The 26948-nt window shown below is 66.1% G+C and overlaps 2 protein-coding genes across 2 annotated transcripts in view; one reads left to right on the top strand and one right to left on the bottom strand.

Annotated features, from left to right (window-relative positions):
* The window catches only part of ANKMY1 (ankyrin repeat and MYND domain containing 1), a 59496-nt gene extending 41539 nt beyond the window's left edge, over positions 1–17957 (top strand). Inside the window, exons 16-18 of the mRNA XM_076005402.1 lie at positions 2867–2945; positions 3826–3986; positions 17369–17957. Coding sequence (XP_075861517.1) covers positions 2867–2945; positions 3826–3986; positions 17369–17484 — 356 coding nt within the window. The 3' untranslated portion in view covers positions 17485–17957. The remainder of the gene's footprint in view (positions 1–2866; positions 2946–3825; positions 3987–17368) is intronic.
* A 503-nt stretch (positions 17958–18460) lies between these two features.
* GPC1 (glypican 1) overlaps positions 18461–26948 on the bottom strand; it is a 30525-nt gene continuing 22037 nt past the window's right edge. Inside the window, exons 2-9 of the mRNA XM_012755696.3 lie at positions 25288–25446; positions 24112–24503; positions 23308–23473; positions 21718–21848; positions 21492–21614; positions 21259–21392; positions 20784–20959; positions 18461–20350 (exon numbers count right to left, since the gene is read on the bottom strand). Of these exons, the coding sequence (XP_012611150.3) occupies positions 20118–20350; positions 20784–20959; positions 21259–21392; positions 21492–21614; positions 21718–21848; positions 23308–23473; positions 24112–24503; positions 25288–25446 (1514 nt within the window). The 3' untranslated portion in view covers positions 18461–20117. The remainder of the gene's footprint in view (positions 20351–20783; positions 20960–21258; positions 21393–21491; positions 21615–21717; positions 21849–23307; positions 23474–24111; positions 24504–25287; positions 25447–26948) is intronic.

Here is a 26948-nt window from a genome sequence, read left to right as displayed (position 1 = left end):
TACTCACCCTGCACCCCCACCCGTCCCACATACTCACTCCTGCACCCCCCACCCCGTCTCACATACTCACCCCTGCACCCCCACCCCGTCTCACATACTCACTCCTGCACCCCACTCCGTCCCACATACTCAACCCTGAACCCCCACCTATCCCACATACTCACCCCTGCACCCCACACCCCATCCCACATACTCACCCTGCACCCCACACCCCATCCCACATACCCCTGCACCCTCACCCCATCCCACATACCCCTGCACCGCACACCTCACCCACATACTCACCCCTGCCCCCCCACCCCACCACACCCCACATACCCTGCACCCCGCCCCACATACTCACTTCTGTACCCCCCACCTCACCCACATACTCACCCCTGCACCCCAACCCCACATACTCACCCTGCACCCTCCACCCCATATACCCTGCACCCCACCCCACATACTCACTCCTGCACCCCACCCCACATAGTCACCCCTGAACCCCCATCTCACCCACATACTCACCCTGCACCCCACCCCACATACTCACCCCTGCACCCACCCCACATAGTCACCCCTGAACTCCCATCTCACCCACATACTCACCCTGCACCCCACACCCCCTCCCACATACTCACCCCTGCACCCCACACCCCCTGCCACATACTCACCCCTGCACCTCACACCCCACCTCACATACTCACCCTGCACCCCACACCCCCTCCCACATACTGATCCTGCACCCTCCACCCCATCCCACATACTCACCCCTGCACCCCACCCCATCCCACATACCCCTGCACCCCCACCCCATCCCACATACCCCTGCTCCCCACCCCATTCCACATACCCCTGCCCCCCACCCCATTCCACATACTCACCCCTGCACCCCCACCCCATCCCACATACCCCTGCACCCCCACCCCATTCCACATACTCACCCCTGTACCCCCACCCTGTCCCACATACTCACCCCTGCACTCCCACCCCATCCCACATACCCCTGCACCCCCACTCCATCCCACATATTCACCCCTGCACCCCACCCCCTCCCAGCCATCCACCCCTCTCCCCTGCACACAGCACCCCCAGCCCCCCTTCCCTCCTGCTCACCTCACCCCACATGCGCACGGCACACCCACGGAGACCCGAGTGTCAGAGCTGAAGCTGACTCTCCCAGAAGAAGACGCAGGCGTCAGCACTCACGACCCTGGGTCTGGAAGTGGATCCCTAGACAGGACCCCAAGGCATGAGCGACGGAAGGAGAGCAGGGTGACTGGGTGCTGTCTGCAGCAAAGACTCTGTACTGCCGAGGACACCGTCAAGGCGGCGAAGAGACAGCCACCGAACCGGAGGAGGCTGCTGCGGGTCGCACGCGTCCCACGGGGCTGCCTGGGGGACGCGCAGAGGACGCTCACGCCTCAGTGACAGAGAAGTGACCGGATTTAGACACGGACAGAAACGTGTCCAGAGAAGACACACTAACGCCCACCTGCCGAGCACCTGCCGGGCGTCTGGCATCCCCGCCCTCGGGCCTGCAGTCGGACCGCCTGAGACGCCGCCTGGCGCCTGCGGGCCGGCCGCACCCAGGGCGCCAGATGCGAAGAGCGTGCCCAGGACGCGGAGGAGCCGGCGCCCTTGCCCCGGCCCTTGGTGCGCACGAGCCGGCGCCCTTGCCCCGGCCCTTGGTGCGCACGTAAGGCGGCCGGCATCGTGGGGACCCGTCTGTAGGCGCCTCCAAACGTTAAAGCCCCCACCTGACAGCCACCGTCACCTCGAACCTGGCGGGGGACACACGAGAGCCGCGCGGGAGAACTGCAAGACGGGCTTTTGCTGCCCCGGCGGGCCCAGGGGGGCCTCGCCTCCAAATTCTGAGCAGCGTGGGGTCTGAGCCCGGTGGCTTTCCGATGACACGGAGGCTGACAGTTACAGAGCCTGCACGGGAGCGAGGTCCGGTCCCGCGTCTCTCTACGGTTGCTGAGTCGTGCTGGTTTGCAGCTGTGCTACCCTCAGGAGGGGAGTGGGGACTTTGTCCCTTACGCCACCTCGGGGACAAAGGTGTCCACACAGAGGCGTGTATGGCGGCATGCCCCGTGACAGCCGGGAGTGGGAAACGGCGAGAGTGTCGCCGACGGGTGACAGGTGACCGCGGTGGAACGTCCCCGCAGTGGGACGGGGCTCCCGGAAAGAGTCCCACACTCGGCAGATGCAAACGGAAACCCCCTTTGTCCTCCTGGCGCGTCTGGGTTTTAAAGAGGCACTTGGTGGCGCCGACAGGCTCACGGCCTCCCCTTGAGTCCTGCCATGGTGTCACCTGTCCCCATAGCATCTCCCTGCTGCCCTAGCGGCTGCACAGTCACAGAGGGGCCCCCCGGTCCACGTCCCCCCTCCCCCACCCACGGCAGTGGGGTGCAGCTGGGCGTGGTGGGCAGGCAGGGAGGGTGCCCGGGGAGCAAGGTGAGGTGGCCTTTCTGGGGGGACTGGCGTGGAGATGAAGGGGAGGCACGGGGCGGGGCGTGACGGGGCTCTGGGCAGTGACCGTGGGGTCCCCGCTCACCCCACAGGAGACCAGAGCCGGTGTCTCCCCCCGGAGAGGGCTGTGGGCTGGGCGAGGCCAGGAGGCACCTGGTGGCGCCGGGTGGAAAGGGGGCCCTGGGCGGGGGTGGGCGGGGCAGGAGCAGGGCGCCCGGGGGGCTGCGGACGGTGGGCACAGGCCGGGGAGCAGAGGGGAGCCGAGGAGCGAAGCCCCCCTTGGTTCTGCCGGGTGCCCCTCCCTCCAGGCCCGAGCCCTGTGACAGGTGGGCCCTGTGACAGGTGGGCGTGACACTGGGGGCCCAGGCGGTGACCGTCCCCGAGCACTCACACACGTCTCTCTCCGCCGCAGGGGAGCTGATGCCCAGACACAACGTGAGGAAGAAGAGCCCCGGCCCGCCCAAGGACCAGGTTGAGCCGGAGCAGGAGCGGTAAGTGTGCCCGCGGGTCTGGACTCGCTGCAGGGCCCCGCCCGGCTGCGCCAGCCCTCCCGGCACGGCCTCCGCTGAGTCTGGCCCCTGGGTGGCCTGGCCTTGTCCAGGCAGCCCTGCCCCGGCGGTCACCGGCGGCCTGCATCCAGCCCCCCTCCCCGTGACAGCGGCCGGTGGCGCTTTGAGCCCAGACTCTGCTTCTCCAAGACGCCCCCGCCGGTCGCGAGGCCTGCTGGCCGGTGGGGCTGCGCCTGGCCCTCCCTCGCCCTCCACTGCTGGCCTCTCCCCGGGAGTCTGACTCCGGGCCCCCCCTGCTGTTCCAGGACAGCCTCTTACCTGCCCGTGCGCCCCGGGGTGAGGGGACAGGGGCCGTCCCCACCCTGCAAACCCAGAGCGGCCGGGAGGGAGCCTGGGGTGGGGCGGGAGCCTCGCTTTCCTCCTGAGCTGGGGACGGAGGCAGGGGGGCCGGTGCTTCCCGGCTACCCCACACGCAGGCTCCGCGCGGTCCTCCGAGTGCTGTTGCCCGCTGAGCCCCCAGCCTTGTGTCCGTGGCAACGCCGTGGTCTCTCCGATGTGGCGTTTGCTAAACCAGGCCACAACGGGGGCGGGGGGCACCTGGGTGGCTTTCGGGGCTCGGAGCGCCTGTCTCCCGTTCTAAACAATGCCACGCTGGACATCCTCAGGACGAGGGCTTGCAGGCACTGGTCCCCTCCCGACAGCCGCCCTGCGCGGGGATGGTGGGGTTGGGGCTGGCGGGGAACGTCCCAGGAGCCTGGGGCCTGCACAGGTGGTGGCCGGGGTTCCTTGGCGGGCGGCGGCGGTGGGAGGCGGGTCCCCTGGAGGCCCGCCGGCCCGCCCGCTGACCCGAGCCCCGTTGCAGCATCCCTTTCTTCAAGTTCTGCTACCAGTGCGGCCGCTCCATCGGGGTGCGCCTGTCGCCCTGCGCCCGCTGCTACAGCATGCTCACCTGCAGCAAGATCTGCAAGACCCGGGCCTGGGTCGAGTTCCACAAGAAGGACTGCGGAGACCTGATGGCCATGGGTGCGTGCGGGCGCGGGCCGGGCCGGGCGGGCGGGGGCCGCCACCCCGGGGACAGAGGCGAGGCCGTGGGGTGGCCGCCGAGAGCGGCCGTCACTCCTCGAAGTCTCTGCAGAATCCAGAGGCTTTTCCGGAATTCCTGGCCGGGAAGGGCGGGGAGGGGCGGCTGGAGGCCAGGGAGCCGGCCCGGCCCTCCGTGTGCAGGGGTGATGCCACGCTTGGCCACGCCCCGGAGCTGGGACGTGGACACCCAGGGGCTCCGCCGGACACCAGCGCCCCCGGACCGCAGCGCACTTGGCCACGGGGCTGCTTCCGGAAGGTTCCTCCCAGCCCGCCCTCTCATGTCTCTCCCAGCGTGGGTGTCAACAGGCATCTGCTTCTAGAACCAGCCCCTGCCCGTCCTCCTCGGCGGGACCAAGGAGGAGCTGAGGGCGCGGGGCCGTGGCCCGGCACCAGGCCCTGGCGCGGCCGGGGGCGGGCGTTGTCGGGCTGTGTGTGCTCGGTGTCCGGCCTCGGCCGCTGTCCCAGGCCTGGCCTGGTGGGGTGGGGGCGGGGCCGGGCTGACCCCTGGGCTTGGGCCTGCGCCCCTGAAGCCATTCGCCGCTTGCCCCTCTTTCCTCCTCTACAAACGGGGCATTTAGTAACAGGCGCCTGCGGTGGGGTGCACCCCAGGGTGTGGTCGCAGCCCCCCGGCGTGGCACCTGGCGGGACTGGCGGCCCCCTGCGCCGTGCAGAGCGTAGGCGTGGTCCGAGGGTGGAGCCGCGGGCTGAGCTTGGCGCAGGGCTGCACGGCTCAGAGACCTCCGCCTCCCCGCGAGGGCCCCCAGGCCGGCCGGCCCAGGCGCCTCACCTGCCTCCCACGCCTGTTCCTTGTCCAGGGTTCCCCCTGGAGGAGATGTCCCTGCAGGGAGAAACGTCCCAGTGAAGGAACAGCTGGAAGCCCGAGGCAGGGCAGGGGCCAGGCCGTGCAGACCCTCCCTGCCCAGCCAGGGCCACCCCCGGGCGCCACCCTGTGGGACCTTCCGGCCCAGCGGGGGCATCTTCCCACCCCGACCTCGTAATAAATCCGCCCCATGGGGCATGTGTTTATCACAGCGGCGGTCTGCACCCTGGTCTGCCGCAGCCGGGCAACGCCTGGGGCTCCGGGGCCGTCTCGTGTCCGCGAGGGCCGAGCCTGCCTCTGCCCTTCTTCTGGGCGGGCGCGCGGGGGGCAGGACAGGCGCTGGGGCTTGTGACCTTCCTGGAGCCCGTGGGGGCCGGCCCTGTCCCTGCCCGCCGGCTCCTGCTGCTCTTCGTGCCCATGCGTGAGCAGGGTGCGTGAGCAGGGTGCATGGAGCGTGTGCGTGGGCCGCGTGTTCTGGGGACGCGGGTGCGTAGACACCCCCCGGGATGGGGCCAGGGCGGGTCTGCAGCGAGATGCCCAGCGAGGGCGGGAGGAAGGAGGACGGCGGCCCCTCGGGGAGCCCCGGGCTGGAGACGCCCTGTCCTCAGAGGAGGAGGAGGAGGATGGGGCTATGCCGCCCATGGCAGGGTGGCTGGGGCCGCACCTGGGAGGGGGCGTGGTGACAGGCGGGGGAGGCCCCATCTGGCGCATCTCTGCCGGTGGCGACCGTTTTACCTGATTTCCTTGGTCTCTTGCCAAAGACGGGCTCCCTACGCGGGGGTTTGCGGGGTGCCCCCGGCAAAGCCGCCCAGAAGGGTGAGGAAGGCGCCCGGGCAGGGGGAGAACCGACCCCACCCCCACTGCGTGGCTTTATGGGGCTCCCAGCAGAGTCCGGGGCTGGGCCTCGGTACCCCATGTCGGCCGGTCTCAGGCCGCGGTGGCCCCGGGAGGGCGTGAGTACGTGAGCTGCTAGAAGGGAAAGGGCCGCTCAGGGGGCTGCTTTGGTGCTGCCACACATGATTCTATAAAAGCCAGAGAATATGTGCAAAGCCAAAAAAAAGAAAACACGAATGATCCTGGCACCCAGGACTCGCCACGGCCAACCCCGCGTGTCCTTCCGGCCCCGCCTGCGTGGCTTGGCAGGCAGCCAGGCGGCAGCGGCGCGCAGGCGTCTGAACGGGGGAGCGGCCGGCCGCCACCTGCTATAAGTGCGGCCTTCTGTGGGGTGCTGGGAAACACTTTTCCGCGGCGTAATTGTCCCCAAATCGAAATAACTTTATTATTTTCCGTTCTGGTGATGTGCACGATATTCGCTTATTGGAAAGAGAAGACAGTGACAGGATGGATGAGGACGGTGAAACCTTAATCTCGCTGTCCAAGGAGCAGCATCCTGAGCGCCTTGGGGAACGCGTTACTTTGGGCGCCCCCCTGCGCGCGCCCGCCGTTCTGTCTCGGTTAAGGCGGCGTGGTCACGCCTGCGGCCCACGGCTGTCCTTCCGGCACCTGCGTGGGTCCGTCGCCCCTCCCTCATCACCTGGTGCTCACCTGCACCATGCCATCGGTGGCGACATCGCTGTCTCGCTGTCACCCTTTAAACGACGCTGAGCGTGCACGCCGCACATCTGTACCCTCGGCCTGTGTTTCCCCTCGGTGAAATGTCAAGAAGGTGCACCTTGAGGTTCACGTTCTAGAACGTTCTCCGGGAAGCCCCCCGGGGTCTAGAACTGGGGGCGCCTCCGTGGCCCCTTGCGTTTCCGACTGGGCCTGGACGTCTGCTCCACCCGTCCCTGCGACGTCTGTTTTCTTCGTGCCCCGGGTCTCGGAGCTGTCCGGTCCTCCTGACATGTAGGAATGTCCCCAACTCGTCCCCTTCCGCCCAACGTGGGAGGAGCTTTCTTGCAGGGTGAACGCCACCGCACCGGAGTTTTCATCTCATTGTCATTTCCGTCCCCTCCCGCCCCTCGGGGTCTGGCTGCTGGGTGTGGGGTGACGTCCTGGTCTGGTCGGTTGTGGAGCAAGGAGCGTCTTTGCCCGGCTTCTCGCAGCTGCTTTGCTACACTGTGGCTTCGCCGTAACTTTGTGACCGGCTCAGTTACGGTTTTCATGATCAGTTTCCACGTGAGGCATGACAGCCCCCGGCCAGGTCTTTCCACGGTGACCGGTGGTGACAGGTGACCCGCTTCTCTTTCCTGGGCATGGTGGTGGCTGTCACCGTGCCCTGCCACCCTGGCCTGCCATGCGTAGTCACACCCACCGTGACAACCCGCCCTCCTCCTCTTACTGCCCAGACGGGCCCAGGCGGTCATCACGAGCCTGGTTCTTCCAGACGGATCGCACAGTTTGTCAGGTTCAAAAGTGACTCGCCGGGACTTTGTGATTGTTTTGCTGCATTTAACTGGGAGGCAGCTGGCAGCTCAGAGCCTTGGGTTTCCCACTCACTGGTCCCACACTGTGGTCATGTGATCGGGGGGTGGCTGCCTCCGCCTGGAACCCCCCCCCCCAATACCCGCGGGGCTCCAGTGGCTGCCATGTGGTTTCCTCCTCTGGGCCAACACCCCCAAAGAGACCTCGTGTCCTTTGACATACCTGGGGGGTGGGTGGGGCGAGAACCCCCAGAGGACAAGGTAACGGGTCCCTGCGCTGGGGGAGCCCCCGTTCTAGCAGGTTCCATGGAGATAGGGATGCACGGTGCAGGGGCCGGGCTGGGGCATCACGACACCGGGGCCGTGTCACCCATGGGTGCCACAGGTGCCACATGCTGGAAGAGATGTGGGGGTTCCCCGGGAAGGCAGGACGCTGGGGGAGGAGGGCTGCAGACTCCAGCATGGAAGGGACCCCCTTTCCCGAGAGCCCCCCTCCCCCCACGGTCGTGACATTTGACCTGACGTTCCCCGTCGGTGGCCCCTGCATGGCGACCCCAGCAGGCAGAAATCCTGTTCTGTTCGGGGCGGAACCTTCGGCTGCCAGAGCAGCGCCGGGTGCAGGGGAGGAGGAGCTCCGTGCCCTGCGAGGGGGTGACTGGGGGTGACTCAGGTGGTGGCCTTGCCTGGTTGGTGCCACACCAGGACCGAGAATGTCACGTTTTCTGCACACGTGGTGAGGACCAGCTCACCGTGGCTGGCAGCAGCACGGCTGTGGCTGTGTCCCGGTCCCAGGCCCCGCTGCCGAGGGGGTGCGGTGGGCGGGTGCGGTGGTCTCGGCAGATGCGCCCGGCCCCTTCCTTTAGGTCTTCGAGGCTGTCCACCCCTCTCGGGCCGGCTGGTGGGCGCGGCGGGGCGGCTGGCGGCTGGGGATGCTTTCCAGGGAGAAGCATTCCTGTCCGTGGACCGTTGCACTTGAACTTCCATCTGGTCGTTCTGCCGGTTACCTTTCGTCGTTTCGATCTTTAACTCCTCCCTGGACTTCATCTTGCACCGCTGACCTGCCCGTCCGGTCCGTGCTGCACTGTCACGAGTTTTCACGTATGTGCTGAAGCACCCCCCCCCCACTGACCACGCCAACCCCCCGTGGCTCAGGCAGGCCACACTCTGGCGCCGTCCTGGCCGGCGTGGTCACTGCAGTGTCTGGGCGGGGGGCGGGGCAGGGAGGACCCACTCACGGAGCCCCCGCTCCCTTCCCGGATCTGTGCCAGGCCCCTTGCTAGACGCGCCACCGCGCAGTGGCCGGCACGGCCCACGGCGGCGGGGTCCTTGGGGCCGTTCTCCCGGCCCTTGTGGCCCTCCCCGTCTTGGAGACTCCGTCCCGAGCAGAGAGACCGAGAACCTCCCAGTGGCGTGGGCAGCTGGGCCTGGACCTCGGAGATGGCCCAAAGCAGCAGGGGCCCGGGTCAGGTTGCCCGCCACGGACCACGTCGTCGGTCCCCGGAGCGGTTTGGAGCCCAGCACTGCCGTGGTGTGCAGAGCACAGGGGGCCTCCCTGCGTGCCCGCCCGGCCCCCCAGGAGGCCAGTGCCTCCTTGCGGCCTCCCTGGGCCCAGCGGTGCTGAGAACTGCCTGCCTCTGCTCTGCAAGCCCCGAGGCCAGACCGTCCCCCCTAGCTCACAGCAGCCCTGGTGGCCACGGGTGGCAGCCCCCGTGGCTCTCTGTGAAGGTGAACTCGTGGGATGGGCGGCCCGTGGGTGCTGGCTGGGGTGGTCACTCAGCAGTCCGGGCTGGGCGGGGTTGGGGCCGGCACGGGGCCAGGTGGAGGGAGGAGGGACTCTTCCGGACCCAGAGCCCACGCTGCCTCCAGGTGAGGGAGGGCAGACAGGACACCAGCACCCGCCCAGCCTGCCACGAGCCCTCGGCCCGCTTCAGTCCCACCCTCGCAGGGAGGTGGCATCCTGCCGTCTTGTTCCTCGGCCAGCGCCCTGTGGGCCCGGCGTCCCTGGCCCCACTGTCTGTACGCAGCCCCGTCGTCTGCTGCTCTCTGTAGCAGGGTGGGGCGCCCGGGGGGTCCAAGGAGGCCCCAGGCCCCCCTGCAGCTTCCCTGGCGTCCCCCCAACCCCCACCGGCCCAGACCCTGGGCAGCCTCCAGCCCCTGGGGTCTCATCGTGGGGTCGGGGGAGCTTCTGCAGTGCGGCCAGCGGCTGTTAAGGTGTCGGTTTGCCGAGGGTGGGCCTGAGGCCACCCCTTCCTCTGGCTCTGCATGTGCCAGGACGGCCCCCCACCCACCCGGCCCTGGGACCCTCCCTGCAGTCCTCCATTCCCCCAGCCCCCCTCCCCCCCCCCGCCACCCACCTGGACCCCCAGGTCCTCTGTCAGGCTGGACTCCACCCCCATCCCCCCCACGCAGGCCACCCCGGCCCCTCCCCCCTCCATCTGGGTGAGAGGCGAGAGGTGCTGGCCCGGCCCTGGGGGTGGTTGAAGCGCAGAGGGAAGAGGGCAGCAGGGAGATGCCAGTGACGCCGGTGACCCAGACACTGTCAGAGAGCGCGTGGCGGCCCCGGGGCTGCGGAGTCCAGATGAGGCTAGGAAGGGAAGCGGGCCAGGGAGCAAACGGGCGTGAGGCGGGTGGAAGGGCCAGAGGGCGAGGTCAGGCCGGCTGTGGACGCTGGGTGTGGAGACCAGGGCTGCGTGTGGAGGCCCCCGTGCCAGGGTGCGGAGGGTGGGCCGGCGCGAGGGCCAGGACCTGGGAGATGGAGGGTTGGAGGCCAGAGGGTGAGCAGGGAGGTGCCCACCCCTCCCGGCCCCGCTGTACCTGGCCCCTCGAGAGTGGGCACCCGGGGGGGGTGTGCGGTGCCACCAGGGGGGCCTTGGGGGACAGGCTGGCAGCTGGGCTGGAGCAGGCGTAGGGTCTGGTGGGCACAGAAGGCTGGGCAGAGGCTCGGGAAGCAGGGGGGTGGCTCAGGAATGCCGGCAGGCTGTGACGGAGATAAAGGGCTTGGAATTTCGGGGAGCCAGGGTTCTGCCCGGAGCTTGGAATTTCGGGGAGGCAGAGTTCTGCCCGGAAGCCGGGGAGCTCCTGTGTTCTCTGGAGAGTCGCAGCGGTGAGGGGTGGCCGGGGTGTGTCCCGTGGTCCCAGGAAGAACGCAGACAGTGTAGCCGAGGGCCAGGAGCCGCGGGTTTTCTTCCCTGGACACTGCATGGGTGAAGCCTGGGGCGGGGGCACTGGCCTCCCTCCCACCCGCCGCCCCCGCCCTGGTCTTCCTTTGACGGGCTGTGAAGTTGGGAGACTGAGGCACAGGCCCGGCCTCCCTGCTGAATCCCGTTAGCGGTTTGCGTCGTTTTTCCAATGAAGCCGCCCACCGCCGTACAAGCTACAAGCCCTACGCAGGTGCAACGTTGCAATTTAAAAAATAAAACGAAACAAAAAAGATGACAATAATCAAAGGAGGCCCTGGGGCACCACCACTCGGGGACGGGGCACACGGCGTGCCCTCCCTCACGCTCCAGGCACTGGAGGAGGGGCCGCCGAACCGCCAGCTTCGTCCTGTTTGGTGACTTTGCGGTTCCTTGGTCCCTCCCCACGCGATCTGCAGAAAAACGTTCCGTTTTGGGGTTTGACGCCGCACGGCTCTCTGCAAAGTTTCCTTTCTCGTTTCCTTGCTGGCAAGCGAAGTCGAGCGTTTTCCGTGCGTTTACAGTGTCGGTGTTTGGAGTTCCGTGTCTGCGGCTCATGCGTTGGCGTGCGTGTGACCGTTGCCGCTTTTCTATCGAGCTGAACTGCCCTTTTTGTCACCAGCGGGAGCTTCTTGCAGCTCCATGGCCTGGTCTCGCCTCGCCGGCGTCTTTCTGCGCAGGTTCGGGGCTGGCTGCGTCATTGTCATTGGCCACCGCTCATGGCTTCGTCCCTTTGGGAAAGCTGCTCCCCCTCCAGGGTCTTCTCTATTTTGGGGGGGTGTTGCTTTTCACCGTTCAGTCCGTACTGCACCTGAAATCCGTCTTTGTGGACAGCGCGCAGGAGAGGCCCTGTGCGGTCTTCCCGGCGTGCTCGGCCGTGGCCCAGCCCCGCCCGGCTGAGACCTCCTCCCAGGTGGGTTGTTGCCCAGCTCATCGTTGGAAGTTTGAGCTGGGGGCTGCGTGAGACTCTCTCCAAGGAAGCTGGCACTGTGGGGGTTGCTCTACCTGGGGTCTCCCAGCAGCGGCTACAGTGGCAGCTGGGTGAGGCGACATAGGCAGGGGTCATGGGTGACTTGGCTGTGGGCGTTTCCTAGAGCCAGGCCCAGGCGTAATGGCAGCTTGACGCTGGGTGAGGGTCCCTGTTGGGGCACTGGACCTCAGTGGTTCTGCGAGCCCCGTGGCAGTGCTGGAAATGCAGGGGTGGGATCTTGGGGCCCAGGCACGATGCTGGGGTCTTGGGGACAGTCTTGCAGGCCCAGCAGGAGCTCTGGAGTTACAGGGGTGGAGCCTCAGGGCTGGATCTGGGGATCCGGGGGCAGAGCTGCGTAGGTGGGGGGCTGTTCCACTGGCATGGCGACTGCAATGGGCTGGGGATGCCCGGTTGCATGCTGGGATTGTTCCAGCAGCCTAGGGACCGCAGAGGCAGCCCAGGGCTGCTAGCTGGCCGGGATCCTCCCCCCTGCCTAGGTCCCACTGAGGCAGTCACCAAGGCTTCCCAGATGGTGGCCGTCACACCTGAGGCTCCTCCTCTGTTCAGAGCCCATGCTGTGGGGGGAGGGGCACCGGGCTCCCAGTCACAGGGCGTGGCACAGGTGAGCACCCATCCTGCCTGCCCCCTCCCTGGCCTGGCTGGTTTGATGCGACAGCTGCTGCTGCAAAGATGAGCCGCAAGCAGACCTGAGAGCTCAGGATGGCATCAGCCGCGGAAACCCGGGAGTGGCGGCGTCCAAACCCCTGCCGCGCCTGCTCTGCAGGGCAACGTGTCCGCACAGACTCTGAGCAGCTCCCCGGGTCAGTCCAGGGGCCTGCGGTGGTGGAGGGAGACCCCTCACAGCTCGGGCCGCCGGGAACTTTTGATCCTCTTCTAGAGAGTGGCAGGCCCTTGGGCTGTGTCTTGCTGTCTTCCCCTCCCCGCAGCGGTGTGGATTATACTGGGACGCCCAGTTTAACCTCTGAGATGGTAGGTGGTGCCTGTGGGTAAGAATCAGCCATGCCCTGCTTGACCAAGTCGGTAGATGCCGTGATGGGCTGTACACGTTCTCCCCGGCAGTAGATGGTGCTTGCAGAAAAGAGCCGATGCAGTGTTGTTCTTCGGGGCCTATGGCTGGCTCAAGTCCCCCAGGAGAAGCCCTCAGATGCCCCAGGTGCTGGGAGGGGCCCCAGAGCACCCAGAGGGCTCCTTATTCTCCACAGCAGAGGCAGTTGGAGGAGAGAGGCTGGGCGGGGCTGGTCCGGCAAGTCCGCCTTTAGGCTCTGCAAAGACAGGCACAAGAGCTGTCTTGGTGCAGGGGTTAAGGGTCGGCTCCCAGGCCACTGGGGAGAACCACCAGGGAAAAGCCCCTGGAGAAAGCCACCATGGAGGGGTTGAAGTGGCCTCACCAAACCAGAAAGTCTGCTCATGGGGTAGGGGCCATCTGGGATTCACAGACTCTCTGTCGGGAGTGGGCTTCACTCTTCTCCTTCCTCCCCTGCCCCGCAAGTCTCCTTCCGGCGTCTGGTTGCAAACAGAAGCTTGTCGGCAGTGGCGCCAGAGGTTGGGAACTTCCCTGCCTGAGGTCCTGCGCCAGTCTGAAAGCACAGCTCTCCTGTAGGGAAGGGGGATGGGGATCCACATGTCCGCTGTGGCTCAGACCACACTGCGCTCTCCTTTCGGCCCTCCCCACGTGGGCTCCCCTGCCTCCTGAGTTTAGCTCACGAATCTCACGAATCTCTCCCCTGTGCCTCCAAGCAACATGATCGAGTCCTGGGAGTAAGCCTGTCCCTGGTCTCACAAGCTCAATCCCTGACCTTGCCAGGGAGAAGCGTGTCGTAGTACTCATGTACTCCATGGTACTTGAGTACCCATGGAGTACTCGAGCAGGCTTAATACCCCTCCGCTTTGGGGCGTGCCCTGCTCTGCGGGAATGGCCAGGCCCGCAGCACTGGTGGGCAGGGAGCTCGCATTCTGAGAGCCACTAGGTCCAGTGCAGGTCCCCAAAGGGAAAATGTGGGCGCCACTCTCTGTGGGAGCCTCGATGCGGAGGATGCACCGACAGAGGGGAAGCAGTCACTCGGGGGAGCCCCAGCTCAGTCTCTCGGCGGCAGTGGGCAGGGGAGGGGTGGGGGAGGATAGGAGTCTGAATGGAGGAGAGCTAGCCCTCTAGCTCTCTTTGTCCTTCTTCCTGGAAGGAAGCCCACTGGGACTGTCCAAGCTCTCAGATCACACAGATGCCCAGGAACCACAGCGGTCTGGGCGGGAGTTGGGAAATGTTCGTGTGCTGATGTGAACAGGTGATGTGAAAACCGCAGGACCAGAACTCCCTGGGGAGGACAGAGGCACACTATGGGTGGAGAAGCAGTATGGCACCAGCTATCTCGGCTCCAGAATGTGATGATGGGGAGTAACCCGGAAGGGGCTGGCAGCCTGGTGCTTTGTTTTTAAGAAGCTCCCAGTTCAGTGGCAGCAGCAGCTTTTGGGGTCACGAGGGTAGAAAAGCTCTCCGGCAGCTCAGGAGCCTGCTGACTACCAGAGTGGTGAGGGAAGGAGAAAGAAACCCCCACCTACCTTTTCCAAGCTCCAAGTTTCTCCAGGGTTGATCTCTGCTGATATTTTGTTTCTCCTTGTTCTGCTCTGCAACTTTTACCTGTGGAACCAGTCTCCTCTAGGTTCTGGCACCTTTCCCTCAGAAATTACATCTGAGCTGTTTTTTTTTTTTTTTTTTTTTTTTTTAAATCTGAAATATTTCCTTCTTTCTGGGACTATCTGATGACTGATGTCTCTAGTCAGCCATCTCCCCTGTCACTAAATGGCTAATTTAAACAATCTATCTTTGAGTTTGTTGAGTCTTTCTTCTCTGTGATCAAATGTGCTATTAAAGCTCTCTATTGAATTTTTCAGTTTTGTCATTGTGTTCTTCAGCTCTAGGATTTCCTCTTTGGTTCTTTTTTTTTTTTAATGGTTTCTAATTATTAATCTTTAAATTTTGTTTATGCATTGTTTTCCTGATTTCATTGGGTTGTCTTTGTTACCTTGTATCTTATTGAGCTTCTTTAAGACGATTATTTTGAATTCTTTCTCAGGCAATTTGGAGATCTCCATTTCCTTGGGGATCACTTACTGGAGTTTGATTAGTTTCTTTTGGTGATGTCGTGTTTGCTTGATTCTTCATTATCCATGTAGCCTTGCATTGGTATCTGTGTTTGAAAGAGCAAACACTTTTTTCCAGTCTTTACAGGCTGGTTTTGGGCAGATAAAGATCTTCTGTTGGGTCCCTAGGCTGAAGGGATTGCCCCTGAGATCACAGTTGAGTTGCTGATACTAGGTCCATAGTGGGGCTCACTGTTGGCAGGCCTATTATCAGGGGCTTGAGCAGGAGGAACCTTTCTGGTCCCTGGGTGGACTGGACAGTCTCTACACTGTGGGGAACAGAGCTGGTTCTGGGACAACATTACAATCAATTGCTGGGTGAGTCCCTGAGCAGGCAGGACTTGCCCCAGATTGTGGCTGAGAGGGAATGGAACCGAGTCACAGGGTTGCTTTAGGGTTCATAGCTGAGATTGGGTTCTGCAGGCCTGCCTGGGAGCACAGATGGGCGTGCTACTGTCAGGTTCCTGGGTGGGCAGGCTGTAACTGGATCCCAGGGATCCTTCAAGATCTGCAGCTGAACTGAGGTTAGCAGGCCTGCTTCCTGGGGCACAGATGGGCTTGTCTCCTAGCGGCCCCTCAGCAGGCGGGACTGGTCCTGGAGCATGGCTGGGAAGGGATGGAATCGACTCAGGGCCGCTTCAAGATCTGCGTGGGATTGGGGCAGGTGGGCCTGTCTCTGGGCTCACAGACAAGGGTGTCTCCAGCAGGTCCCTGGGAAGGCCAGACAGCCTTCAGACTGTGAATGAGGGGCTGGAGCTGACCTACAGGACGATTTCAGGTTCTGCATTGGGAACAAGGTTGGCAGACCTGCCTGTGGGGGCGTGGGCTGGTGTGCCTTCCGGAAGTCCCTGGGAAGATGGTTCTGGTGGCGGGACCAGGGCCAAACAGGGCTCCAGCTGAGTCCAGAGGGGGATGAGGCCATTGGTGGGTCTGTCGCCAGGCCCACGGGGGGCGAGCTGGCCACCCGGGTGAGAGCGAGCCTGCCCTCTCCAAACAGCCCTCCCCAGTCTTGTGTTTTGCAACCTCTGACCTGAGTCCTAAGGCTGCCACAAGGGCACTTTTGTCTGTGGGTGGCTGCCAAGTTCTCGTCGCTACGGGGTGGGGGTGCAGTCAGAGGACCCCCTATTCTGACATCGCCGCCACTGGGTGCTTTTTCCAATCTCCTCATTTTCTCTTTTGTTTCTTTTAAAAAGGAGACTTGCTGTTCCCTTATGGTTTCTATTTCTCCTTTTTTTTTTTTTTCGTTGCTAACACAAAACACTTCTTTTATAGGCCGTTTCAGTCTGCCCTATTATTATCTAAGGTTCTCAGGGTGCTGGCTCCGGTGGTGAATATTTTTTGACATTCTGTAATGTTTTAAAGACCGTGAGATGGCATTACTGGGGCACATGGTTTCCCTTTCTCGGAGGGAGTCTCGCAGGGCCTCTGCGAGGGTGAGCCCGGCAGGTGCTTTGTCCCTTCCCACTGTCCTCTGCCACCAGCCACTGGTTCTTCACGAGGGGCATCTTTTTTCCTGCCCAGGTCCATGGGCTATGTAAGCTTGTGTGGACTCCCCTGGCGGTAGGGAGAACGTTTTCGCTTCTTTGAGGCTTCTGGGTCACCTGGGGCCTCCGTCCCAGCCCCCACGTCCCATCTGTGCGCACCTGTCACACCTGAGCCCCCGCTGGGGGCGGGGGCCGCATCTCTGCACCTAGCACGCCACTCCCCGCCATTCACCGCGGCCTCGCCTGTTCTTTTGCTTCCCAGCACATGGGTTTAGTTTTCCCGCGACCTCGGAAACCGCACGGCTGATCTCGCCCCGTGTTTGTCTCGCCATGTTTGGGAGGAAAAGGGGGTTATTTTAGCCGAGTCACCTGCGTTGCTGCAACCTTTCCCAACTAGGTGTTTCCTCCTGTTTCCTGCGATTCTCACCTCGGGGCAGTCGGTCTGATTCCAGGTCAGCGCTGCCTATTTTGGGATCTCCCGTCAGTTTCCGGTTCAGCGGGTCCCTTCTGTGCTCTCCCGGACGGAGTATGAAACGGGTTTGAAGAAGGAAAATGTTTAGATCCACCGGAGTTTCACTTTGTGGGGTAGCCCCGTCTCCCTGTCTGGGGAGGGGGGTCCCCGAGCGGAGGGGCCCTGAGCGTGCTGGGCCGTGACCATCCCCGCTCCTCGTCCCGTCCCGTGGCCTTGCGGTCTCGGTGGGGCCCGAGTCCCCGGCCACCCTCGGTCAAGCTGCAGCAGCCTCGTTGCTGGGGGCTCTCGGTCCCCCACCTGTGTCCCCCGGCCACCTCCCCTCGACTCTGCCCCTTCTCTGACGGCCTCTGACGCGTGCCTTGCCACCTGTCTTCCGCTCCCAGCAGGGAGACGCCCAGTCGCGACCCCTCCACAGTCTCCGCAGTGACCGAGGAGGAGGGCTGAGAGGTGACGATCAGTCCTCCACCCTGAACGTGCGGGGCGCCTGCGTCACAGGAGGTGTTTCCCGGCAGAGGGCCTCGTCCCCAGGAAAGGAACACGCAGGGTCCCCAGGAGGGGAGCAGTGCGTTTGCGTGCACCCACAGGCGTGTCTGAGTGTCTGTGTGTGCACACGTATGTGCTGGGGCGAGTGCACATGTGCCTGCGTGCTGGATGAGCGCTTGTATGTGCGGAACGGACTCCTGCGAGGGGCAGAGGACCGAGAACCGACGATGGCAGGAAGGGGCCTCTCCCTGACCAGCCTCTCGGGGCAGGGCCTGGGAGCTCAGGGGTGTCCCAGGTGCGGCCCCCGGGGCAGCCAGGGCTGTGGGACCGGAGGAGGCATGTCGCAGGCGTCCCTCGCTGAGCGGCCCACCTCACCTGTGCGCCCCCTTTCCGGACAGGAAAGACGCGTAGGGACTCTCAGAAGCACGTGAAACAGCTGCACAAGGTGGTGCTCCCCAAGCAAGTGACCCTGCGGGACCGGACCAAGCGGGTCTACTCCACCATCCACCAGTGAGCGTCCGCCGCCCACCTGCCCCTCGGGGCCCCCGAGACTGTGCCCCCACACCCCAGCCTGCCCAAGGAGAGGATCTGGGGCTTCTCCGGGGCTGGTGGCCGGGCAGGCAGGGAGGAGGGTTGCCACCGCGGGCCTGGCCGCTGCAGTGTCCCCGGGAGGCCTGCCGGAGCCCCCGGCCCCTCCAGGAGCTGCGACCCAGCAAGAGCTGTCTCCCCTGCGGGCGCCACACTCGCCTCTGTGCCCGGGCGGGGGCGAGGGTCCCGCCTCTCACCCACATGGGGCGGGAGGTCCCGGCGACAGACACACTGTCAGGGTTGCCAGGCCAACCGGTGCAGACTGCAGCTCCCAATAAACAGCCCTGCGGGCACACCCAGCCAGTGGCTGCTTCTGTCTGCGCCGCCGTGCTGGCCGCCCGGCCTCTGGGCAGCCCCGTGCCGAGACCCTGCAGGCACAGGGCTGCAGGGCACAGTCTTGAGGAGACCCTCCCCGGGGGGACACAAGCTAGCTGGGCCACCAGGACATCCTGCCAGGCCCGGCCTTGGGACAACACAGGTGCCCTCACTCCGGCCTCCTGGCCGTCTGAGGCCGCCAGGCAGCAGCCGGAACCTTCCTGGGGGTGGGAGGATCTGCTGTCCTGTGTGCCCAGAGAGGAGGCAGGTGGCAGGTGGGACCTGCCCAAGGCTGCCTGGGGTCTCTGCGCCCCGGCCCCCTCCTCCTCCCCTGCACCAAGCTCGGTGCTCGGTCCGGGACAGGCCCCGACCTGCCCAGCCAGGCCGCGGAGACGCAGGTGGGCCATGGCCCGGCATGGCAAGCTCCCGTGCAGACCCCGAGGCAGTGCTGGGGCCACACCGCCAGGTGTCCAAGCCCCTCCCTCCCACCCAAGGCGCCGTAGGTCACCACCCCACAGCGATGGCCCCCCGGGCACACGCGCTGCCCCTGGGGCTGAGCCAGAGGCGGATTGAGGCCTCAGGCTGCCGCAGGTCTCCAGCCTTTTATTGGTACAAGGACTCAAAGAACACACGTCACCCGCGGACCCTGAGCAGCAGGGCGCCTTGTGGAGGACGCGGCAGGCGTGGCCGCCGCCCTGACCAGCGACCGCTCGGGGCTGCCCCTTCCAGAGACGCGTGTGGGGTGGAGGTGCCCGAGACGCCCCCCCCACCCCGTCCCCCGACACTGGCGGGGAGGGGCTGCCTGGGGGCCGGGCCCAGCACGGCTCAGTATGACTCCAGAGTGAACAGGTGCCCGTGCCAGGGGGCCTGGCCAGCGGCCAGAGACCTCGGTCCACTGTGGTGGCCGTGGCTTCCCGGTCTCAGGGACAGGAGCAAAGCAGCGCTGAGCGGCCCTCTCGGGGCCCACGTGGGTCGTGGCAGCCGGGTGGCCCCCAGGCCCTCCTTCCCCTTGCACCTGGGGCCCCTCTCTGGCAGGAAGCCACCGCCCACCCCAGGCCTGGGGAGGGGTCCTGACAGGCTTCCTGCGTGGGAAGCGCCCACACCCTAGGGCCACGGGACACCAAGGGGGGCCCTGGGTCCCCCCAAAGCTACCTGGGAGGAGCCGAGGTGGCGGCTCTTGGGGAACAAGAACGGGAAGTGTCTCTAAACGTGTGCACGTCTGGAAAAGCCCTTAACTGTCAGCCTGCCGGGGTCAGGAAGGTGCCCCTCTGTCCGCACTGCTAGGTCTCACCGGCCACCGAGCATCACTGGGGCCGGGTGTCACGCTGAGCCCTGGCCTGTGTCCCCCCAAGCTGGTCTGGGTGGGGTGTGGGCAGAGCCCTTGCACAGGCCTAGACCCCCCCGCCCCACCCCCCAGTGAGGGCCCCTGGGTGCCAGGGGACGGCCCACGGCTGCAAGGGCCACGCTGTTTGCCTGGGGGACGGGCACAGCCCCCATCCCCAAACAAAAGCAGGGCAGAGGGCGTCGGTGCCGCCTGGTCCGGATATCAAGGGGCCACTCAGAGTGGGTCTTCTGCGAGGACACGGTCGGGACAGATGCAGCAGCCAGCAGAGCCTTCGGGGGACCAGCCTTGCAGACCGGCTGTCACGCGGGCCGGGGGCCCCCTCGGCGGCACAGGGGGGGCGGGGCCTGGCACCGCAGCCCTTGCTGCGTTGGAGGAAGGTGTCATGCATGCTCTCAAAGGCTGCGCCGGCCCGGCGTGGTGGACACCCGGTGGCCTTGCAGGCTCCTCGGAGGGGGCTGGGGGAGCCTCGCCTGAGGCCTGGGCCGGGGAGGGGGTCTGGTGGGGCGTCCCCAGCGGAGGAGGCAGGAGAGGAAGGCACAGGCTCGCCCGAGGTCTCCAGCGGGGTGTTGCCCATGGCGCCTCCTCCGCAGGCTCCAGGCGGGGGCCGCTTCTGCAGGGGTGCGGGGAGCGGGGGGAGGGGGTGGGGAGCTGGAGGTGCCCCTGAGGTCCCTGAAATACATGGCTTTTGGGGACACTGGCCCCCAGCTGACCTGAAGGCCTCATACAAAATCAAAGCTGGGGGGCAGGTGGGGCCGGGATGGGGCCAGTGCGCCCCGCCCCACCCTGCCCGCCTGCCCTGCCCCCTGCACAGGGCTCTCCGCCGGGGGAATTAAATATCGTCCGTTTTGCATTTTGGCAAAGTCAGTCCTTGGCCTCAGTCCCCTGGGGCCGTGGGGCAGTTACCGCCACCGGGGCCCAGCTACTGCGAGGGCCAGGCTGAGGAGGAGGAGAAGGAGGAAGGCAAGGGGCTGGGGGCAGCCGGCGGCCGAAGTCTTCTGTCCCTCCCGCTCCGACAGGCCGGGGAGGGCGTGCGTCAAGGGCGTCCGGGCGCTGGAGCTCTTCTTGCCGGCCTTCCGGCTGCAGGTGTCGTCCAGGCAGCCGTCACCACTGCCGGAGCCGCTGCCGTCGTCACCTGGGAGGGAGAGGCGGCTCTGGCGGGCTGTCCCCACGGGGGACCGAGGGCGGCGTCCCTCTGTGGGGACACCACGTGCCGGGGGGACCCCGACGTCCTTGAGCCGTGGAAGCCCAGGGCCAGCGGCGCCCGGACCACCGCAGCCAGACCCCAAGGGAGGCCTGGACACTCTCCGCCCGGGGTCCGCTTCTGGTTGTCCCCACTCGAGCCGCGTCCCGGCCAGGCTTCAGCTGGGCCCCAGGGACACGGGGGGATCCGTGTTCGTGCCGGGCGGTGGCAGTGGCCTCACAGCCACCGTGGCATGGGCTGAGGGCCCGGGTGGGGACCCCAGAGGGCGCCCCGGCACCCCCTCCCTCTCCCGGGCGGGGCTCGCTCACACCCCCACGATGGCCGCCTGCCCCCTCGGCCCCCGCAGGGCCGGTCCCGCCCTCACTGGCGTCCTGGAAGTCCACGTCATTGCCGTTGTAGGCGCTGCGCAGCCGGTTGGTCATGATCTTCAGCTGCATGATCTGCTGCCGGATGGTCATGTCCGGCTTGGTGATGTCCACCTCCACCTCGGGGTTGTTGATCTGGTTGGCCAAGCCGTCGCCCATCACCTCGGGGAGGTACCTGGGGCAGCAGAGCCCCCGGTCACTGTGCCAGCCCCGCAAAGAAGGGGCACCGTCCTAGCAGGGCCCCCTTGACCCCCCAATTCCGAGTCTCCCAGCCCGAGACGCCAGTGGGCCTGTGCTGGCCCCACGGGGTGAGGCCTCGACCTCTCTAGCAAGGTGCGTGCCGCAGGCGGCTGGCACAGGTGGGAGTACGGCCTCCCACCCTGTTTCCTGCGTCCTGCTGCGTGCCACGTGCAGGGCGTGGCCCTGTGCACAGGGCACCACGGGAGGGGTCTGTGGCCCCTCGGCGGCACCTACCGGCCCTTGGCCACCCCGTTCCAGCAGCGATCGTCGCTGGCGGTGCTCAGGGCCATCTTCTCGCTGCACAGCGTCCCCGGGAGGCTGATCCAGAAGTCCTGGACGTCGCGGAGCTGGGCCTTGGCCTCGGAGACCTGCCGGGCAGCAGTCAGGCCACGGGGCTGCCAGGGCCAGCCCGCCCCCCTCGCCCCTGGGTTGTGTCCGCAGCAGGGGCCGGCCCGGGGGCCACTCACCAGCTTCTCCAGCGCGCCGCCCGCGGGGGGCTGCTCAGGCAGCACCGCCTTGCCCCGGCGCTGCCGCTCTTCCGGCCCGGCACCCTGGGGGTTGACCTTGGGGCTCCCACAGCCCTGGATGACCTGGGGAGACACCGCAGCGTCCTGGAGGGGCAGCAGGGCCCCACAGGGCCCCACAGGGCCACACCTGGGGACGCCCCTGCGCAGCACGCCCTCCTGCCCGCACCTTGGCCGTGAGCGCGTCCCTGTTGTCCTGGAGGGTGTTGACAGCCTCCGCCAGCCACACGTGCACACCGCCGACGACTCTCTCCACGCCCGACGGGCCCCAGAACTTGTCAGTGATGAGCACCATGGAGTCTGGCACGGGTGTAAGCACATGCGTGCACACGTCAGCATACACGCATGTTCAAACACACGTCAGCACGCACGCAGGTTCAGAGCACATCCCAGCATGCACACATGTTCAAACACACGTCAGCACGCACGCAGGTTCAGAGCACATCCCAGCATGCACACATGTTCAAACACACGTCAGTCAGCATGCATGTTCAAACACATGACAGCATGCATGCATGTTCAAACACACGTCAGCATGCATGTTCAAACACATGACAGCATGCATGCATGTTCAAACACACATCAGCATGCATGTTCAAACACACGTCAGCATGCACGCAGGTTCAAACACATAACAGCATGCACACATGTTCAAACACACGTCAGTATCCACGCAGGTTCAGAGCACACGTGAGCATGCACACATGTTCAAACAGCCTCCGCAGCATGGGAAAAGGCACAGGCAGCACAGGAGGCTCCGTCGGCACACGCTTTGTTTGGCCCAGCTTATTGTCCCATATGTGGTCACACACTCTTGTCAGTAAGCACATGTGTGCCCATGGGCAGGGGTTAACATGGACATGCGTGGGGGACATGGGGCATGCCCATCGGCCACCTTATCTCCGTTTTGGGCAAGTTGGCTCACACGGGTGTTGCCGTGTGTGTACGCTGGTTCCTCGTGCGTACACGCTGCCCACGTGAGCTGATGCGCACACATCACGTGCATGTTGGCTTGCCCCCGCCACCCCAGGTTACATGAGCTTGTGTGTGTCTGCATGTATGTACAGTCAGCACATGCACAACTTACACACGTTGCTAAGTTTCCATTTTGGCCCACACCATGTCATCACACGCACACTAGCACACGTGTTGGCCCATGTGTCAGCACGCGCACATGCTGTCACTCGGTGGTGTGTGAGCTGACCCACCTCGTGTAGGCCCATGTGCTCATAAGCTGACATGTGTCGATATTTATGCATGTTGGCTCATCTCATGCCAGCAGACATGCATGTTAGCACATGTGTTAGCACACATGCATGCTGGCCCACCTCATGTCAGCACATGTACACATAAGCACACTATGGTGGCATGCACTGGCCCTGTATCAGCACACATACATGCCAGCTTATGCATGTGCTAGCCTACCATGTGTCAGCACATATGTGTTGGCTCATGCATGTCACACGTGTGGGTATGTGTGCATGTTGGGGCACTCGTGCAGTGGGGAAGGACAAGGAACTGTGACCTGACAGAGCTCCCTCCCTGGTGGCCGTCCCACGTCACGGACCACTGGGGACATTCCAAAGGCATCCTTGCCCCGCAGCCCCATGGCTCCACCCAGACCTGGCCTCGAACCAGGCACCGGACCAGGCCCCTCCAGACCCCTGGATCCAAGCCCTGGGCCAGGGACCCCTCCCCCGGGACGCCAGCTGGGTGCTCCTGAGGACGGTCCTGGGCCGCGCTGACGGGTGGGGCTCACCCAGGAGGTTCCTCCACTCGGCGTCCAGGTCGGCCTGGTTGGCGAGGCAGCCCTTGAGCACATTGCGGCAGTAGTCGGGGCAGGGCCGGGCGCCAGGCACACCCAGGCAGTGGGCGCAGTACACCAGCTTCATGACGGCCCGCGAGCACTCCGCGCCCAGCGGCACCTGTGCAGCAGAGGCAGCCTGAGCCGGGTGCGCCTGGACCCCTGACCAGCCTGGGGGGGGGTCTGGGTGGGGGTCAGAGGAGGGTTCAGCTCCGCCCTGACCCCTAGGGCAGGACGGTCCCAGGGCCAGGGCTCCCTGAGGTCACCAACGCTCACAGGAAAGCATGCACACCCCCACTGGCCACAGAGACGAGGAAACTGAGGCTTGGGAGTCAGGCGGGGGGGGGGTCACTTGCCGGGGACCTTGGCTAGAGACCAGGGCTCTGAGGGGCCGAGGCGGATGCCTTCCCTGCGCCCACCCCCAGGTGGGCCTGGCACTGCTGCCCCTGCCCCGGCATGGCTGCAGGAGCCCCAACCCACCAGAGCCCGCCCCTCTCATCTCCCGTTCGTCCTGACCCCGCGGCCGGGATCCACACCCGGCCCCAGGCCTGCTGGCCCGCACCCCCCACCCCCACCCCACGCAGGACGCAGTGCGGTCGGCAGGCCCCGGGCAGCAGCGGCAGCAGGAGCCCGGCCACTGCGGGGCGGAGGACCGGGCAGTTGGCATGACGCTCGGGGCCCAGGGGCGAGCCCGGGGAGACGGGGAGCATCTGGGCAGAACGTCAGTCAACCGTCTGCGGGCCGGGCGGCTGCGCACACCTGGGCCACCTTCCGGACCACGTCGCCGGCCACGCCCAGGCCCTGCACGAAGGAGCGCGCGGCCACGAAGGCGCGGGTGGCTCGCAGGCGCAGCTCCCGCGGGGCCTCCCCGAAGGGCCGCAGCGCCTCGGCCTGCTTGCCCAGGCAGTCCAGGTAGTCCTCGGGCAGCAGCAGCTGGGGGTGCAACTGCCTGAAGAGGCGCTCCAGCAGGCGGGCCCAGAACTCCGCCAGCGTCTCCTCCAGGTGCAGGTTGGCGCCGCGGTAGTAGAGGCGCAGCTCGGCGTACAGGTCCCGGAAGGCCCTGGCGTTCTGCGTGTACAGCTCGCCAAAGGCGCCGGGGAAGGCGTCCTGCAGGGCGCGCTCCGAGTCGTTCAGCAGGCGCTGGAAGTGGTCTGTGCACAGGGGAGGGGTGAGGCCTGGGCCCCCCCGCTCCCCCCTTGGCGGCCTGAGCGCCGTGGCAACCACCCCAGGGAGGCGGGGGGCTCTCCGGGGAGACCCTCTGCTCTGAGAACACACTCCCGCGGCCATCACAGCCCACCAGAGGCCAGGTGGGCAGGGGGCTTGCCGAGACCCCCTACCCTCCCGGCGGGGTGCCGAGGCCAGGTGGGCCAGGGGGCTTGCCGAGACCGCCCCACCCTCCCGGCAGGGTGCAGAGGCCCAGGTGCAGGGGGCGCGCCGAGACCCCCCACCCTCCCGGCGGGGTGCAGAGGCCAGGTAGGCCAGGGGGGTTGCCGAGACCCCCCACCCTCCCGGCGGGGTGCCGAGGCCAGGTGGGCCAGTGGCTTGCCAAGACCCCCCACCCTCCCGGCGGGGTGCCGAGGCCAGGTGGGCCAGGGGGCTTGCCGAGACCGCCCCACCCTCCCGGCAGGGTGCAGAGGCCCAGGTGCAGGGGGCGCGCCGAGACCCCCCACCCTCCCGGCGGGGTGCAGAGGCCAGGTAGGCCAGGGGGGTTGCCGAGACCCCCCACCCTCCCGGCGGGGTGCAGAGGCCAGGTAGGCCAGGGGGGCGCGCCGAGACCCCCCCACCCTCCCGGCGGGGTGCCGAGGCCCAGGTGCAGGGGGCTGCTCTTGGGTCTCAGGCCTCCACCCACCCTTCTCCCGCCAAGCTCCCCTCCCCTCCCCGGCGAAGCCCCCATGCCCACCTCCCCGCGTGCCAGCGTCCAAGCCGGGCACTCACCGTCGAAGCCGCGCAGCTGCGTGGCCAGCATGGTCTGCAAGGCGCGGCTGCTGTCGCGGAGCGCCGTCTCCAGCTCGGCGCGGCTGCGGTTGGCCAGGTTCTCCTCCATCTCGCTGGTGCAGCAGGTGTAGCCCTGGGGGCAGATCCGCAGGTGCTCACCTGTGGGGAGGGGCGGGCGTGAGGGAGAGGGGCTGGGACGGCTTTGGGGAGCCAGGAGGGCAGCCTCAGGCTCCCCGGGGCAGAGTGAGGGTGGCGGGCGGGATGTGGCACAGCTCGGGTGCCGGCCAGCCTGGGGGACGCCCCTGGGCGCAGACAGAGACCTGGGGCAGGGCGAGGCTGGCCAGGGTCCTGGCCACCCATGACACAGGCAGGACTCCCCTCCAGGCCCTTTGGGCAAAGCAGATGTGTCACCCTGTGCCCCAGCCTGCTGCCACTAGGCACACAAGGGCCCATTCCAGGGGCCCCAGCAAAGAGCAGGCCTCAGGTCCTTGTGGGGGTGGGGGAGTGACTGCCAGGCGCCCCCCGCCCAGGCCGATGGCTGAGGACAGGAAGGGAGAAGGAACCCAGCTCTCGCTGGAGCCCTGTCCTGGGCTGGCCGGACGCAGGAGCCCACAAGACCCCGAGGCCCTAAAACATCCCAGACACGAGTGTGGTGGGGGAGGGGCACGCTCTGGTGCAGGCGGAGGGCCCTGCGCAGGGGCCACGTGACCCTGTCCCGAGCCCCCTGGCCAGCAGGGCACGCCCCGTGCCCCCCTCGGTTTCCCTGCGGAGCCCTCCTCTGCACCCTGACCCAGGCTGCCCTGCTCGGGTGCCCGAGGCCCAGTGACGGTGTCGGCACCAAAGCACACGACCCGGCCTCCCCCAGGAGCAAGGACAGGGGCATGCCGCGGGCCCTCGGTGCGGCCACACAGAACACACGCACACGCGTGTCTAAACAGGTGCTAATTCCAGCGTTATGGAGGCTACAGCGACCCCCACTCTATAGACCCAGAGCTCATCCCAGTGACATGGAGAAGGACCCGGCGGCTCAGGTCCCCACCACGGGGGGGGGGGGGAGGGGGGAGGGGTCAGGCACAGTGGACGGAGCAGGGAGGGGCCTGGGCTGAACACACAGGGGCGGGGTGAGCAGGGATTCCAGAAACATTCCTCAGCAGGGCAGCCTCTGGGGCAGGGCTGGCCCCAATAGGCAGAGAGTCCCCCCGACCCTCCCTCCCGTGGCTTGGTGGTCGCCGGGGTGGCCAGTGGCTGCGGCTGGTGGCTGCCCGCCCTGCGCTCCAGGGAGGGGAGGAATGGGGGAGGGGAGGGAAGCTGCCCACCGGCTCTGCAGGGTGGCGGGGGCGGCCTGGGCAGAGCCCCCCTGGGTCCCGTGGGGTGGGTGCTCCACAGAGACCCAGAGAGCGGCGTTGGCAGCACAGCGGGAAGGGGTGCAGCCCTGCTGGGCCCCAGGACTGAGTGACTGCCCCACACGCCGGGCCTGGGGTCCAGGAAGCCCCTTCCCTTTCTAAGTTGTCACCCTGCTGGAGAATCAGCCCTGACAGCTGGTGGGAGGACGGGCTGGATGAGTCTATTTCTATCTCCTGCACCCCTCAAGCACAAGCATGGGGGGGGGGACGGACGCTGGGACGGGGGGAGCTGTGGTGTGGCCCCTCTGTGGCCTCTGT

Source organism: Microcebus murinus, chromosome 8 (assembly GCF_040939455.1).
Source record: "Microcebus murinus isolate Inina chromosome 8, M.murinus_Inina_mat1.0, whole genome shotgun sequence".
Classification (NCBI taxonomy): Eukaryota; Metazoa; Chordata; class Mammalia; order Primates; family Cheirogaleidae; genus Microcebus; species Microcebus murinus.
The sequence above is the reverse complement of the archived record's forward strand: the minus strand, read 5'-3'. Positions and strand labels throughout refer to the sequence as shown.